At 52.1% G+C, this 10929-nt stretch overlaps 7 protein-coding genes across 7 annotated transcripts; 3 read left to right on the top strand and 4 right to left on the bottom strand.

Moving 5' to 3' along the window:
* The first annotated feature begins 950 nt into the window (after positions 1-950).
* DACRYDRAFT_22482 (NADP-binding protein) lies at positions 951-2306 on the top strand. The gene is made up of 4 exons (XM_040772821.1): positions 951-1138; positions 1196-1401; positions 1457-1627; positions 1681-2306. Exons 1-4 carry the CDS (start codon positions 989-991, stop codon positions 2135-2137), a joined length of 984 nt encoding a protein of 327 aa, XP_040628188.1. The 5' UTR covers positions 951-988; the 3' UTR covers positions 2138-2306.
* A 285-nt stretch (positions 2307-2591) lies between these two features.
* DACRYDRAFT_116482 (NADP-binding protein) lies at positions 2592-3736 on the top strand (the record flags this gene model as incomplete). The annotated part of the gene is made up of 5 exons (XM_040770211.1): positions 2592-2741; positions 2798-2830; positions 2853-2998; positions 3057-3227; positions 3286-3736. 5 exons carry the CDS (start codon positions 2592-2594, stop codon positions 3734-3736), a joined length of 951 nt encoding a protein of 316 aa, XP_040628187.1.
* A 108-nt stretch (positions 3737-3844) lies between these two features.
* DACRYDRAFT_29709 (acyl-CoA N-acyltransferase) lies at positions 3845-4165 on the bottom strand (the record flags this gene model as incomplete). Its single annotated transcript, XM_040774321.1, has 1 exon — positions 3845-4165. A coding segment is annotated over one exon (321 nt), but the record flags the coding sequence as incomplete, so codon positions are not given.
* Positions 4166-4953: 788 nt separating this feature from the next.
* DACRYDRAFT_100283 (NADP-binding protein) lies at positions 4954-5893 on the bottom strand (the record flags this gene model as incomplete). The annotated part of the gene is made up of 2 exons (XM_040767439.1): positions 4954-5718; positions 5771-5893. The coding sequence occupies 2 exons, from the start codon at positions 5891-5893 to the stop codon at positions 4960-4962; spliced, it is 882 nt and encodes a 293-aa protein (XP_040628185.1). The 3' UTR covers positions 4954-4959.
* A 1082-nt stretch (positions 5894-6975) lies between these two features.
* On the bottom strand, positions 6976-7907 carry DACRYDRAFT_107844 (NADP-binding protein; the record flags this gene model as incomplete). The annotated part of the gene is made up of 2 exons (XM_040768548.1): positions 6976-7734; positions 7785-7907. The coding sequence occupies 2 exons, from the start codon at positions 7905-7907 to the stop codon at positions 6976-6978; spliced, it is 882 nt and encodes a 293-aa protein (XP_040628184.1).
* Positions 7908-8478: 571 nt separating this feature from the next.
* DACRYDRAFT_22481 (acyl-CoA N-acyltransferase) lies at positions 8479-9319 on the bottom strand. The gene is made up of 2 exons (XM_040772820.1): positions 8811-9319; positions 8479-8759 (listed from the first exon to the last, which is right to left on the bottom strand). The coding sequence occupies exons 1-2, from the start codon at positions 9311-9313 to the stop codon at positions 8588-8590; spliced, it is 675 nt and encodes a 224-aa protein (XP_040628183.1). The 5' UTR covers positions 9314-9319; the 3' UTR covers positions 8479-8587.
* Positions 9320-10146: 827 nt separating this feature from the next.
* DACRYDRAFT_107842 (MFS general substrate transporter) lies at positions 10147-10817 on the top strand (the record flags this gene model as incomplete). Its single annotated transcript, XM_040768547.1, has 2 exons — positions 10147-10380; positions 10436-10817. Coding segments are annotated over 2 exons (616 nt in total), but the record flags the coding sequence as incomplete, so codon positions are not given.
* Positions 10818-10929: the final 112 nt, after the last annotated feature.

Raw genomic sequence — 10929 nt, 5'->3', positions numbered from 1 at the left:
AAGTCTGAAGAGACAGTCCGCAGGCAGAGTAGGCCTTATATTTATACCTCTGTGGTGGAACCTGCTAGAACATCTTGCTTGCTCAGCCTAGTCAGGTGATCAGGTCATATGATCAAGGATGAGGTCATATGAGGTCATGCACAGCCATGCACAGCAGGTCACCTGACCATCCAATCCTTCCAGCAGGTTCCAGCACATGCCAAGGTATACCAAGCTACTTCCATGTCATAAAGGCTTAGTCATGTCTCTTGACCAAGCAATGAGCTGGTGCCCTGACAATGGCACAGATTGAGACAGAGAGGACTGACTGAGGGAGGAGGATGTGGTTGTCAAGCACACCATAACCTTTTTGTAGGTTATGGTGGTGATGGAGCAAGGCAGGTATTACAGATTATATATAGAATAGTCAATAATACATCTCACATCTACAATATATGTATATATATATACCAATGGCAAGGGTGATGACAATGATGAAAGAGCCCACAGAAATGTGCTGGAAAGCCAATTGTATAATGTGTGGATTGCCATGGCCATGATGGAGCACCATTCAAACACCATGCCAGCTGCAATAGGATGTCTGCTTGAGGGACAAGGATAGTCAATATTGGTGGAACATTGGTGGCTCAGGGTGCCGTTTCATCGATGGTGACCAGAATGCCGGTTGGAGACGGTGTGGAGACACCAGCTATATCACAGGGCGGCTCCGCCCCTGACCGGGGACTGCGGTGTATGTACAGTTTCAAATGGAAGCAATGAAGGGGTCACGCGATTGGCTGTTATGGGCGCCGCCTCCGCACCGAACGGGTGCGCTGCTTAAGATGGCTGGATGATTCAGCAGGCGCTCAACAATCCAGTGCTTCGAAGAATGTCGTCACTTAGACACCGATATAAAGGCCTCCGAGATGGCTGTCATAGATCCGCCCTTAAGAACAAAAGAGCGCAGCTCAATCGTACTTGGCCTGCCATAAACTAATCTACCTCAACCATGTTCCAGTGGCTTATCGATTTCTATATTCAGCTGCGGGAAATCTATCCGCCCAGACCAAAGTTCACCGTTGATGATATTCCGGATCAAACAGGCAAGGTCGCCATCGTCACCGGTGGGTACAGCGGTATTGGGAAACTGATCGTCAAGGTATGATTAACTTCTCTTTTATATCATTCATCGCGTTCTTACGTTGAATTTGTTCAGTATCTGCTTCGCAAAAATGCCACAGTGTATGTTGCTGGTCGTTCCCGAACCAAGGGAGAAGAGGCTGTTGAAGAATTGAAGAAAGAGACTGGGAATGACAAAGTGCATTTCATGCTGATGGATCTCGGTGATCTGGAGAGCATAAAGCACGCGGTAGAAGAGTTCCGTCAGAAGGGGGAGAGGCTGGATCAACTATACAACAATGCGTATGCCCAAACTTTTACTGAAGCTTAAACGTCGTTGACGGTAGTTCTCTCGTAGGGGTGTCATGATTCCTCCTGTTGACCAGGTCACACAGCAGGGGTACGATCTTACTTGGGGCACCAATCTAATCGGCAATGGCTACGTCACAATACTTTTCCTTCCCATTCTTCTTGCCTCTGCGAAGACCGTGCCGGACGGCAAGGTGCGAGTGATCAACACTTCCTCCAAGTGAGTCCAGACATTCCATTTGTTAAGAGTTACACTAATGCGACGGCTATCAGTGCACATTGGTTTGCTCCTAAGGGTGGTATCGACTGGGACTGGGTCGAGGGCAAGAAGCCAGCCGACTCAAAAACATCTCCACCGCCGGCCGCCTACGACCGCTATTCCATGTCCAAATGGGCGGTCATTGAATTTTCCTTTGAGCTCGCCAAACGTTACGGCTCCCAGGGGATTGTCAGCCTCGTCCAGAACCCAGGAAGTGTGATCACCCCAGTGAACAGGCATACACCCGCCTTCATGCGTTGGATGCTCGAGCATCTCGTCCAGTGGAAGGCCGATCCGTACGGTGCGCTGGCCCCGCTTTGGGCTGGCACGGCTCCCGAGACTGCCGAGTTGAACGGGAAGTTCTTATCCCCTTGGGGAAGGGTCGGAACCCCTAGATCGGATGTCTGGGACGAGAATACGTGGAAGAAGGTGTACGATCATATCGAGGAAGAAGGCAACAGGGTCGCCTGAGATCTGCGAGAGGTCTCGTGCATCGGAATGACGTGTCCAGTTTGCATTAGTGAAAACTCACATATTAATATTGTGTCCTCACTCCATGTTATTATCAACCTTTCCATCGTCCTGGCCGAACGGCTTGACAATGTTGAGTACCACCTTCTCGATTTGTCATCCACATCGAGGTTGCTTCTCTCCGAATTTATGCACTTTGATGCGCAGTTCCTCATCTTCCAGCTCGTTGCAGGTTTGGCGGTTCAAATCTATGAGGCAGAGAACAACCAGACATTAATGCCAAAACAGACACGGTTTGGTGCAGACATCGCCGTTATGAATGGAATCGTTCGTTGACTGCGTGACAGTCGGCCTTCCTCTGACCGGTGCATGCGCTTCCAGGTGAGAAGCGCGTTCGACACGTCTCCGGGTATCTCTTCGAATACCAGCTCCCATCACCAACACAACCAGCAGCATGTTCGAATGCATCACTAATCTCTGGTACGTACTGTGCGAGATCAACCCGCCTGCACCGAAATGGTTGGTGGATGATGTGTCGGATCAGACGGGCAAGGTCGCTCTCATCACAGGCGGTTACTCGGGGATAGGCAAACTTGTCGCCAAAGTGTGTTCCTTGCTTATCTTGTCTGCGCCTCATCGCTGATCTCATGCAATTCACAGTATCTCCTAAAGAAAAACGCAACTGTTTACATCGTGGGTCGCTCTGAAGAGCAAGGGTGCGGTCAACGAACTGAAAGAACTCACGGGGAACGACAAGGTCCACTTCCTCTTGGTCGATCTGAGCGATCTTGAAAGCGTGAAGCAAGCTGCGGTGAAGTTTCGTGCGACTGGAGAGAGGCTTGATCAGTTATACAACAACGCGTGCGTCTAATTGTTTGCTGCGTTGCTGGCAGGTACTGACGACAAGGATGGGATATAGAGGCGTGTATCTCGCTCCGATGGATCAGCTCACGAAGCAGGGATACGACCTCGCGTTCGGGACGAACACATTCGCTCATGCATGCCTGACGATGCTCCTCTTGCCTGTCCTTGTCTCCTCTGCCAAGACCGCACCGGACGGTCAGGTGCGGGTTATCAATGTTTCGTCTAGGTAACCACACCTCTTCCATCTCTGCCACATCTGCATCAATCGTTGATATCCACGCCAGCGCACAATGGTTCGCTCCTCGCGGGGGAGTCGATTGGCGAACAATCCCCGGCACCGCTCCTGAACGAGCAAAGCGCCTGACACCTTTCCTGGCATACGCTCAATCGAAGCGGGCGCAGATCGCATTCTCCAATGAACTGGCAAAGCGGTACAGGAAGGACGGGATTGTGAGCATCGCTCTTCATCCGGGGAGCGTGCCGAGTGGGCTACCAAGGCGGGCGACACCCTGGCAGCGCTGGGGGTTGGAGACATTCATCTTGCAAAAAGAGGCGGATCCTCTGGGGGCGCTCACTCCTCTGTATGCGGGGACAAGTGTTGAGGCGGGAGCGATGGGAGGTGAATACTTGGGCCCGTGGGCGAGAGTGTGGAGAGCGAGACAGGACTTGGAGGATGAGCGTGCGTGGGTGAAGGTGTGGACGTATTGTGAGGCAGTGGTGAAGGAATTCGTGTGAGGCAGGAACTGAAGGTCGGTGCATTCTATTTCCCGCCATGATTGTATCTCCTGCTGAAGTTGGAACCCTCTCAATCTAGCGTCACTGCTCCTTCCCTCGCTCCTTCTCCGCACGTTTCCTCTTCCCGAACTCATCTGCAATGATCGCCATCTCCAAAATATCGACCCAACCTCCGTCTTCCCAGAGCGCCGCCCTCCTCCTCCCTTCCAGCACAAACCCGACCTTCTCATACAGACGCTTCCCCCCCTCGTTACTCGCCTTCACATTTAGGCTCAGCCTGTGCAGCCCCAGCTGATCGAATGCGTGCGGTATGAGCCAGCGGAGGAGCTCGGTGCCCAGTCCCAAGCCCTGCCATTCTGGGGAAAACATCATCCCCAGCTGGGCATCTCGGTTCTTAGGGTTTTCCAGACGCAGCGAGACGACCCCAACTGGGAGCGACGCGCTCGTCCGCCCGTTGTGTTTCTCTGCCTCCCCCTCCCCCTGTTGTTCTGGAGTAGGATCCCATGCGACCCCTTCGCCCTCCCCTAACTTCTTCGCCAACCCCGAGAACTCTCCCTTTACCTCTATCATGCCAGCAAAAAGTGCTCCCTCGACCCACTTCCGTTCGATCTCCCACGTATTAAGCGCCGGAGGGACGACATGCCCGAACATACTAGACCGGATGACGCATTCCTGACCGCGGAGATGAAGATAAAAGGCGGCATCGGTTTCGTGAAAGGCGCGGATTTGCAAACGAGCGGTGGTGGTGAAGGGTGGTGCGACAGGAGTTGTCATGCTGGGTGCGTATTTGCAAGAGTAAGAAGTGAAAACGGGTATGGATAGGATCTTGGAGTATTTGGAGTATTTAATAGGGCTGCGACAACTTCGTCATTGTCGCACGTCGCAACCGATCGTGACTGACTGATCCATGACCGAGTCGTCCATATGGACGCGCTGGACGAATATCAGTTCTTAGATGAAGACCTCATGATATTTGTTTGTCTGCTCCTAAATATGTATTTGGAGAACATTGAACGATCCCCAGCCTTTGTCAATGGAAGGACGGATACTTAATTAGGAAATTGCTATGGGGTTGAACCGGTCCCGGTTTCGGACATGAGACATGTGAAATTGAACAATGCACTGGGTGCATGTGACCAATATATAGACCACCTTACGGTAATTATCTATCTATATCCACGTGTGTGTAGCTTTGTGCGATGTCTGCGCCGTTTGCTGGAGGCCTAGAGACTGAGCATGACGTCGACGACTTTAGCAGGCTTGAAGTCAGGCCAATACTTATTGACCTCTTCTGGGGTGCCTGTCTGTCCTTCGCCCCTCTCCCATTCCAGGTGTAGGAGCCTGATAAGCCCATTCTCGTAATCATGAGGATGCTCTTTGACTTGCTTCTCCAAGAACTCCTTCGATTCGTAAGTGACCTCGAGCTTCCTTCCGCTGCGTGCTTGGTACTCCTCGAGGATCTGGTTGATGGTCTTCCGCTCTCCCTCGATGGCAAACGGCTTATTCCTCTGCTCCGTAGGAGACACGTGGGTGAGCACGTAAACCATGTAGCGGGCGATGTCCGGACTGGATGTCCATGAGATTGGCACATTTCCAGATCCTCCAACCACTGCCTTGCCATTGGGGAGGTCGAACCCCCATTCGGGGCGTCCGTCGAAGAACCAGTCGGAGACTGGACCGGTGAAGAACTGCGAGTGGGGCAGGTCCAACGAAAGGAGGTGCTCCCGGACACGATTCTTTACTGCGAAGATCCCGTAGGTTTTGCCGTCGGACCGATTACCATATTCGGAGAGGACGAAGTGTTTGACGCCAGCCGCTTTGGCAGCATCCGCAAGGGGGATCTGGGCGAGGAGGGCACCCCCTGATATGGCGGAGATCACTACATCGATGTCCTGCAGAGCAGTAACCAGGCTGGCGGGATCCGAATAGTCAACTGTCTTGAACACGATTCCCTGTGCTTTCAAGTCGTCGTATCCGATGCTCTACGTACGAAGGTATGAGATGCGGCACGACCATGGGTGGAACGGCACTAACCGACCGAGTAAGTGCGACAACATTCGTAACACTCCCACCCGTAACATGACGGACGAGCTCCTCGAGAATGAATCGCCCGATATCTCCAGCACCAGCAACAGCAAAGGACTTGAACCCCGACATCGGTAAGAGGTTGGCGATAAAAGTTTGTAAAGATGGTTGTAGAGCTGATGCTTACTTGTTGAAGGGAAGTATGGGACTTTTATATGTCTAGAAGGCCTACCTTTCGTCCTCTGGAGACGTGGAACAACAGAAGCCAGAACATCACGGTAAAATGCCAGAGTGGTGGTCCGGATGACAAATGCCATCATTGGTCAGCAACGCCAAGTGCGGCAGTTAGAAGAGCGAGTGCTCCACGATGCCCGCATTCGTAGGAACTCTAAGAAAGACATCGGTGATAGTCTACAAACCAAATCGTGAGATTTTAGGTTGGTCAGCAGCATCGAGGGAAGGTTATGGCAGTAGAACTAGAACAAATAAGAAGATGTCCAATTTCAGGGCTCTGAGCGTATTTGTAAGCCAAGCACAGGATAAGCAGGCTCGTGTGCAACGAAGCACTTTGAAGTGGGGGAAGTTTCGCCTGTGTTGTTTGGGGCAACATAACAGGACAGATCCGTCCGGTCTAGAATCGCAGCCAACGCTGAAAGGAACGTCCAGAACAGTATTATCTGCCGGACGGATGCCTTCGTGTTCCGGCGCCTCTGGGAATAGTTTGAGTCTTCTGATGCGGATGAAGACGCGTCCCGCACATTCGCCTCAATTCAGCTCGTATTTGCAGTCCATCTATGTCATCGTTGGAACCCGTGGATAATTTGATCGCGATGATACAGATGATATCGCGCCCTTGGAATAGACAAGACGAGGTTCAGCAAACGACTATGATGGTGGGGGAGGAAGGAGGCGCGACAGACGCGACGCGCGAAAACAACCACGTCATGGTAACTGTCCCTCATTTATTGTATACATCCACAAAATGAGTTTAGATCTTCCAATCCATAGGATGATCGAACGCTTGCGACCGGTATATCAGTCAGACTCAGAGGCGTTTATCAAAAGGGACGCAGACTTCTCATGCCGTGCGAATTGACGGCGCCATGCAAGGGTAACTTCGAAGTTTGTCACTCAAAACCGCATATATATGCAGCTACTTCTAAACAAGCTCTTTGTGTTTGTCATTCATGTTATCGCCGATTCAAGTTGGAACTCTAGAGCCTGAGGATGACGTCGACCACCTTGGCGGGCCTAAATTCAGGCCAATACTTGTTCACCTCCTCTGGCGTTCCGGTCTGTCCCTGGCCATTTTCCCATTCCAAGAACAGACGTCTAATGACACCATTCTCGAAGTCATCAGGGTGCTCCTCGACCTGCTTCTCCAAGAACTCCTTTGATTCGTAGGTGATGTCAAGCTTCTTGCCGGTGCGAGTTTGGTACTCTTCCAAGACTTGATTGATCGTCTTCCTATCGCCCTCCATCGCAAACCGCGTGTTCTTCTGTTCCGCCGGAGAGAGGTGGGTGAGGATATAAACGATGTAGCGGGCGATATCGGGACTAGACGTCCACGAGATCGGCGCATTCCCGGAACCGCGCACCACTGCCTTGCCGTTGGGGAGGTCGAAAGCCCACTCAGGACGTCCGTCGAAGAACCAATCGGCGAACGCACCCGTGAAGAACTGCGAATAGGGGAGGTCGAGCGCCAGGAGATGCTCGCGGACACGGTTCTTCAATCCAAAGATGCCTTCGGTCTTGCCAATAGTGGGGTTGCCATACTCAAAGAGGACGAAGTGCTTGATGCCAGCTGCCTTAGCCGCATCTGCCAAGGAGATTTGGGCAAGGAGGCCACCCCCTGAAATGGCGGAGATCACCACATCGATGCCTTGCAGGGAAGCGAGGAGACCTGCAGGATCCGAGTAGTCGATTGTTTTGAAGACAATTCCCTGTGCCTTCAAATCTTCGTAGCCGACGCTCTTTCTCGGTGTGTGAGACGGACTGCTAGAAGAGGCGCGAAGGCACTCACCGAGCGAGTAAGGGCGACGACACTGGTCACAGTTTCATCCGGAATATGACGGACGAGCTCCTCGAGAATAAAGCGGCCAATATCTCCCGCACCGACAACAGCGAAGGTTTTGAATCCAGACATCAAGAAGAGGGTGTTGGCAAGAGCTTGTGAGATGGCTGTTGAACTGGGATTTGTTTTTGGTATGAAAGTCTGAATCCTGTAGTAGGCAGCTTTTATACGTCTGGAAGACCTGCAACATCATCTTTTTGAGCTTTCAGACAACGGCAGCCAGAACATCACGATAGAATGTCAGAGTGGTGACGAGATGACAAATGTCAACATTGGTCAGCCATCGTTGCTGCTAGAGCTCATGCTCCACGATGTCGACACTCGGAGACCAAGAAGAAGGACATCGGCGATAGGAGCCAAACTTGATAGCGGGTTTTCAGGTTGGTCAGCAACATCAAGTGAAAGTCCACGGGCAGACGCGTACGTTGCGAAGGCGGTTGCAGCGGTGCAGAGCATGTTTGTAAGCAAACACGTGATTAGTATGCTTGGTCAGCCGAACGAAGTACATTCTGGTCGTGAAAAAGTGTTGAATCTGCTGAATTTGCTATCGGAGACGATGGGAAAGTTTCCTTCTATCGTCTCGCCCGCTACATCAATGGCCGGTGTAGAAAGAAGATTTGTGATGGGGATTGCAATTTTTTCTCGGACAATGCCGGAGACCTTCCAAGATAAGTACCCAGAACAATGGATGATATGCATATCTGTGACAAGTGCCATACTTTACCATGACCATATCTGAGATTTCATCCACCTCATATCAGTCTCATGACAGACTGTACAATCACGTCGTCAAAAGCTGCGAGATCAAGCGGCCTCCGTCTGACAGCCTCCCACTCCCGGTCAAGTATGCCCATCACAACGAGGTCGATCCATTCATTGTCGTGCAGCACAGCTTCTCTCATCGTTCCTTCCAGCACGAACCCACTTTGTGTACGTGAGCCCAATCTCAGCACAACAGAAGAGCGCAGAACGCACAGATGCTTGTATAGTTCCACAGCTCTCTCGTTATCTCCAAACGCGTGCAACGTCAACCGATGCATTCCCAGCTTGTCAAAGTTGTATCGCATAAGCCACGTCAGGACCTCCGTCCCCAGACCGAGGCTCCACCACGCAAAAGCGAGTGCGATGCTAAACTCGGTATCGCGGTTCTTCGGCTCCGGCAGCACAAGCGAAACGAAGCCAACGATCTTGCGCTTCTCGCGTTTTTCGCCTTCGCTATCCCGCTCGTCCTCTATTTCTTCTGGGTCTGATCGACGCATGTACATGAACTCAGGCTTGATCTCCAGCACGAGGAGAAGCAACATCCTGTTCAGCGCGGCAAGGATGCTCTCCCACCTCGCCTCCGGCCAGGGGACGGGATAGCCAAGCACGATCCCATGAGCAACACGTTGGTCATTGTAGAGACTGAAGAAGCTGGCGGCGTCCGACGGGCGCCAAGGACGGAGGATGAGGTGCTCGGTCGTTGCGAAAGGTATCATGTTGCGGGTTGGTTGGAAGTGTAAAGCTGCAAGCCAAGTGAGCTGCGTGCTCGGTGCACAGCCCGATTCCAGATCAGATAATCGGATTCGGTCGAATTCCAGGGGCTTCATCCTGCGATGTCACCAAATATAGGTAGGAAGCATGATACGTCTTCAAAGTTGTACCATGAGTTGGTTGCTCGGCCATTTTGTGTGAATAGTGATTTATCCACTATTTCTTCATGGTTCTGTGGTCTCGTTCTTCATAAGTCGTCGGAGATTTGAGGAAAGGGATGTGACAAGTATTTGATACATCAAAATTCCAAGCTAATCCCTGCCCGATTATTCGATTCGTCTAGAATTGGATGCCCGATACTTCCCATGACTTGAATGTCAAGAGCCAATCACAGCTCGACGGTGCTGTACGCGCCGCGGATTCATGGGAAGTATATAAAGAAGAAAACTGTACAGTTTATGACCATTCTTGGAAGCACCGCCACCAGGGACAACGGGTGCTTCCACTATCTGCACGGAGATGCCGTCCACTTGTCGAAGAACTGTATGTCCAAACAAGCGCTGGTTACCAGAGGAACTATAAGTTCCTGTTTATGCATACCGTGGCGCACGCGTAATCTGTTCTTTCTGCTTCCTACTCGACGGTGGCGTTCGCATGGGTCGTCGGAAACATGGACATTTCTCCTTGATCGGCAGTTCCAGGGTGCTCATCATGGCCGCCTATATAAGCGTCGTACTGATGGACCTGTCAAATCTCCCAGCACATTTTTCCGGACGCGCTGCCGATATTCAGCGCGCCCATTTTCTTCACACCAAAGGAAGCTGAAGTGCGCGGTACTATGTCTTCCCCCGACCTGATTGCTCCTCGGCTCTCTCGCACTCCTACTCTTGTCGACCAGAATGAGGAGAGGAGTCTTGATGCTCTCACTCTCTCCACCCCACCAAAGAAGGCAGAGGCTGTCGTCACCGAGAGCAGCGAGTCAGAAGAGAACGTGACGTTCAAGAAAGACTTCGGCTTCTGGATGATCATCCTTTCTCTCTGTGTCACATCGATCTTGGCTGCTCTTGATCTGGTATGTTTCCACCCTCTCATTGCTATTTTGCGCGGGTGGCTAAGATGTTTTATAGACGGCCGTGTCCACTGCTCTCCCCACGATCGTCGACGACCTGCATGGGGGGTCCGACTTTGTCTGGATCGGTTCCGCCTTCACGCTCTCTTCCACCGCCATCCTTCCGCTGTCCGGCAACATCGCCACGATCTTCGGACGCCAGTGGGCCCTACTCTCCTTTATTTTTCTTTTCGCCGTCGGCAGTGCCGTCACCGGCTCGGCTAGAGACATGCCCTCGATTATTGCGGGTCGGACCGTCCAAGGTTTGGGCGGCGGAGGCATCCTCTCCCTAGCAGAGATCGTCGTTGCGGACCTGGTGCCTCTCCGCGAGCGAGGCGTCTATCTCGGCATCCTTGGTGCTACGTGGTCTCTCGCGAGCGCCATCGGCCCGCCCATTGGAGGTGCGCTTGCGCAAGTCGGACAATGGAGGTGGCTGTTCTACCTCAATCTGCCTCTTTGCGGGATGGCATTCTTTTTGACACTCATTTACCTCAAGCTGAAGAGGCCGCCAGG

The sequence above is a fragment of the Dacryopinax primogenitus genome, assembly GCF_000292625.1.
Source record: "Dacryopinax primogenitus strain DJM-731 SS1 chromosome Unknown DACRYscaffold_10, whole genome shotgun sequence".
NCBI lineage: Eukaryota > Fungi > Basidiomycota > Dacrymycetes > Dacrymycetales > Dacrymycetaceae > Dacryopinax > Dacryopinax primogenitus.
Note: the sequence above shows the minus strand (reverse complement) of the source record. Positions and strands in the feature narration are given on the sequence as shown.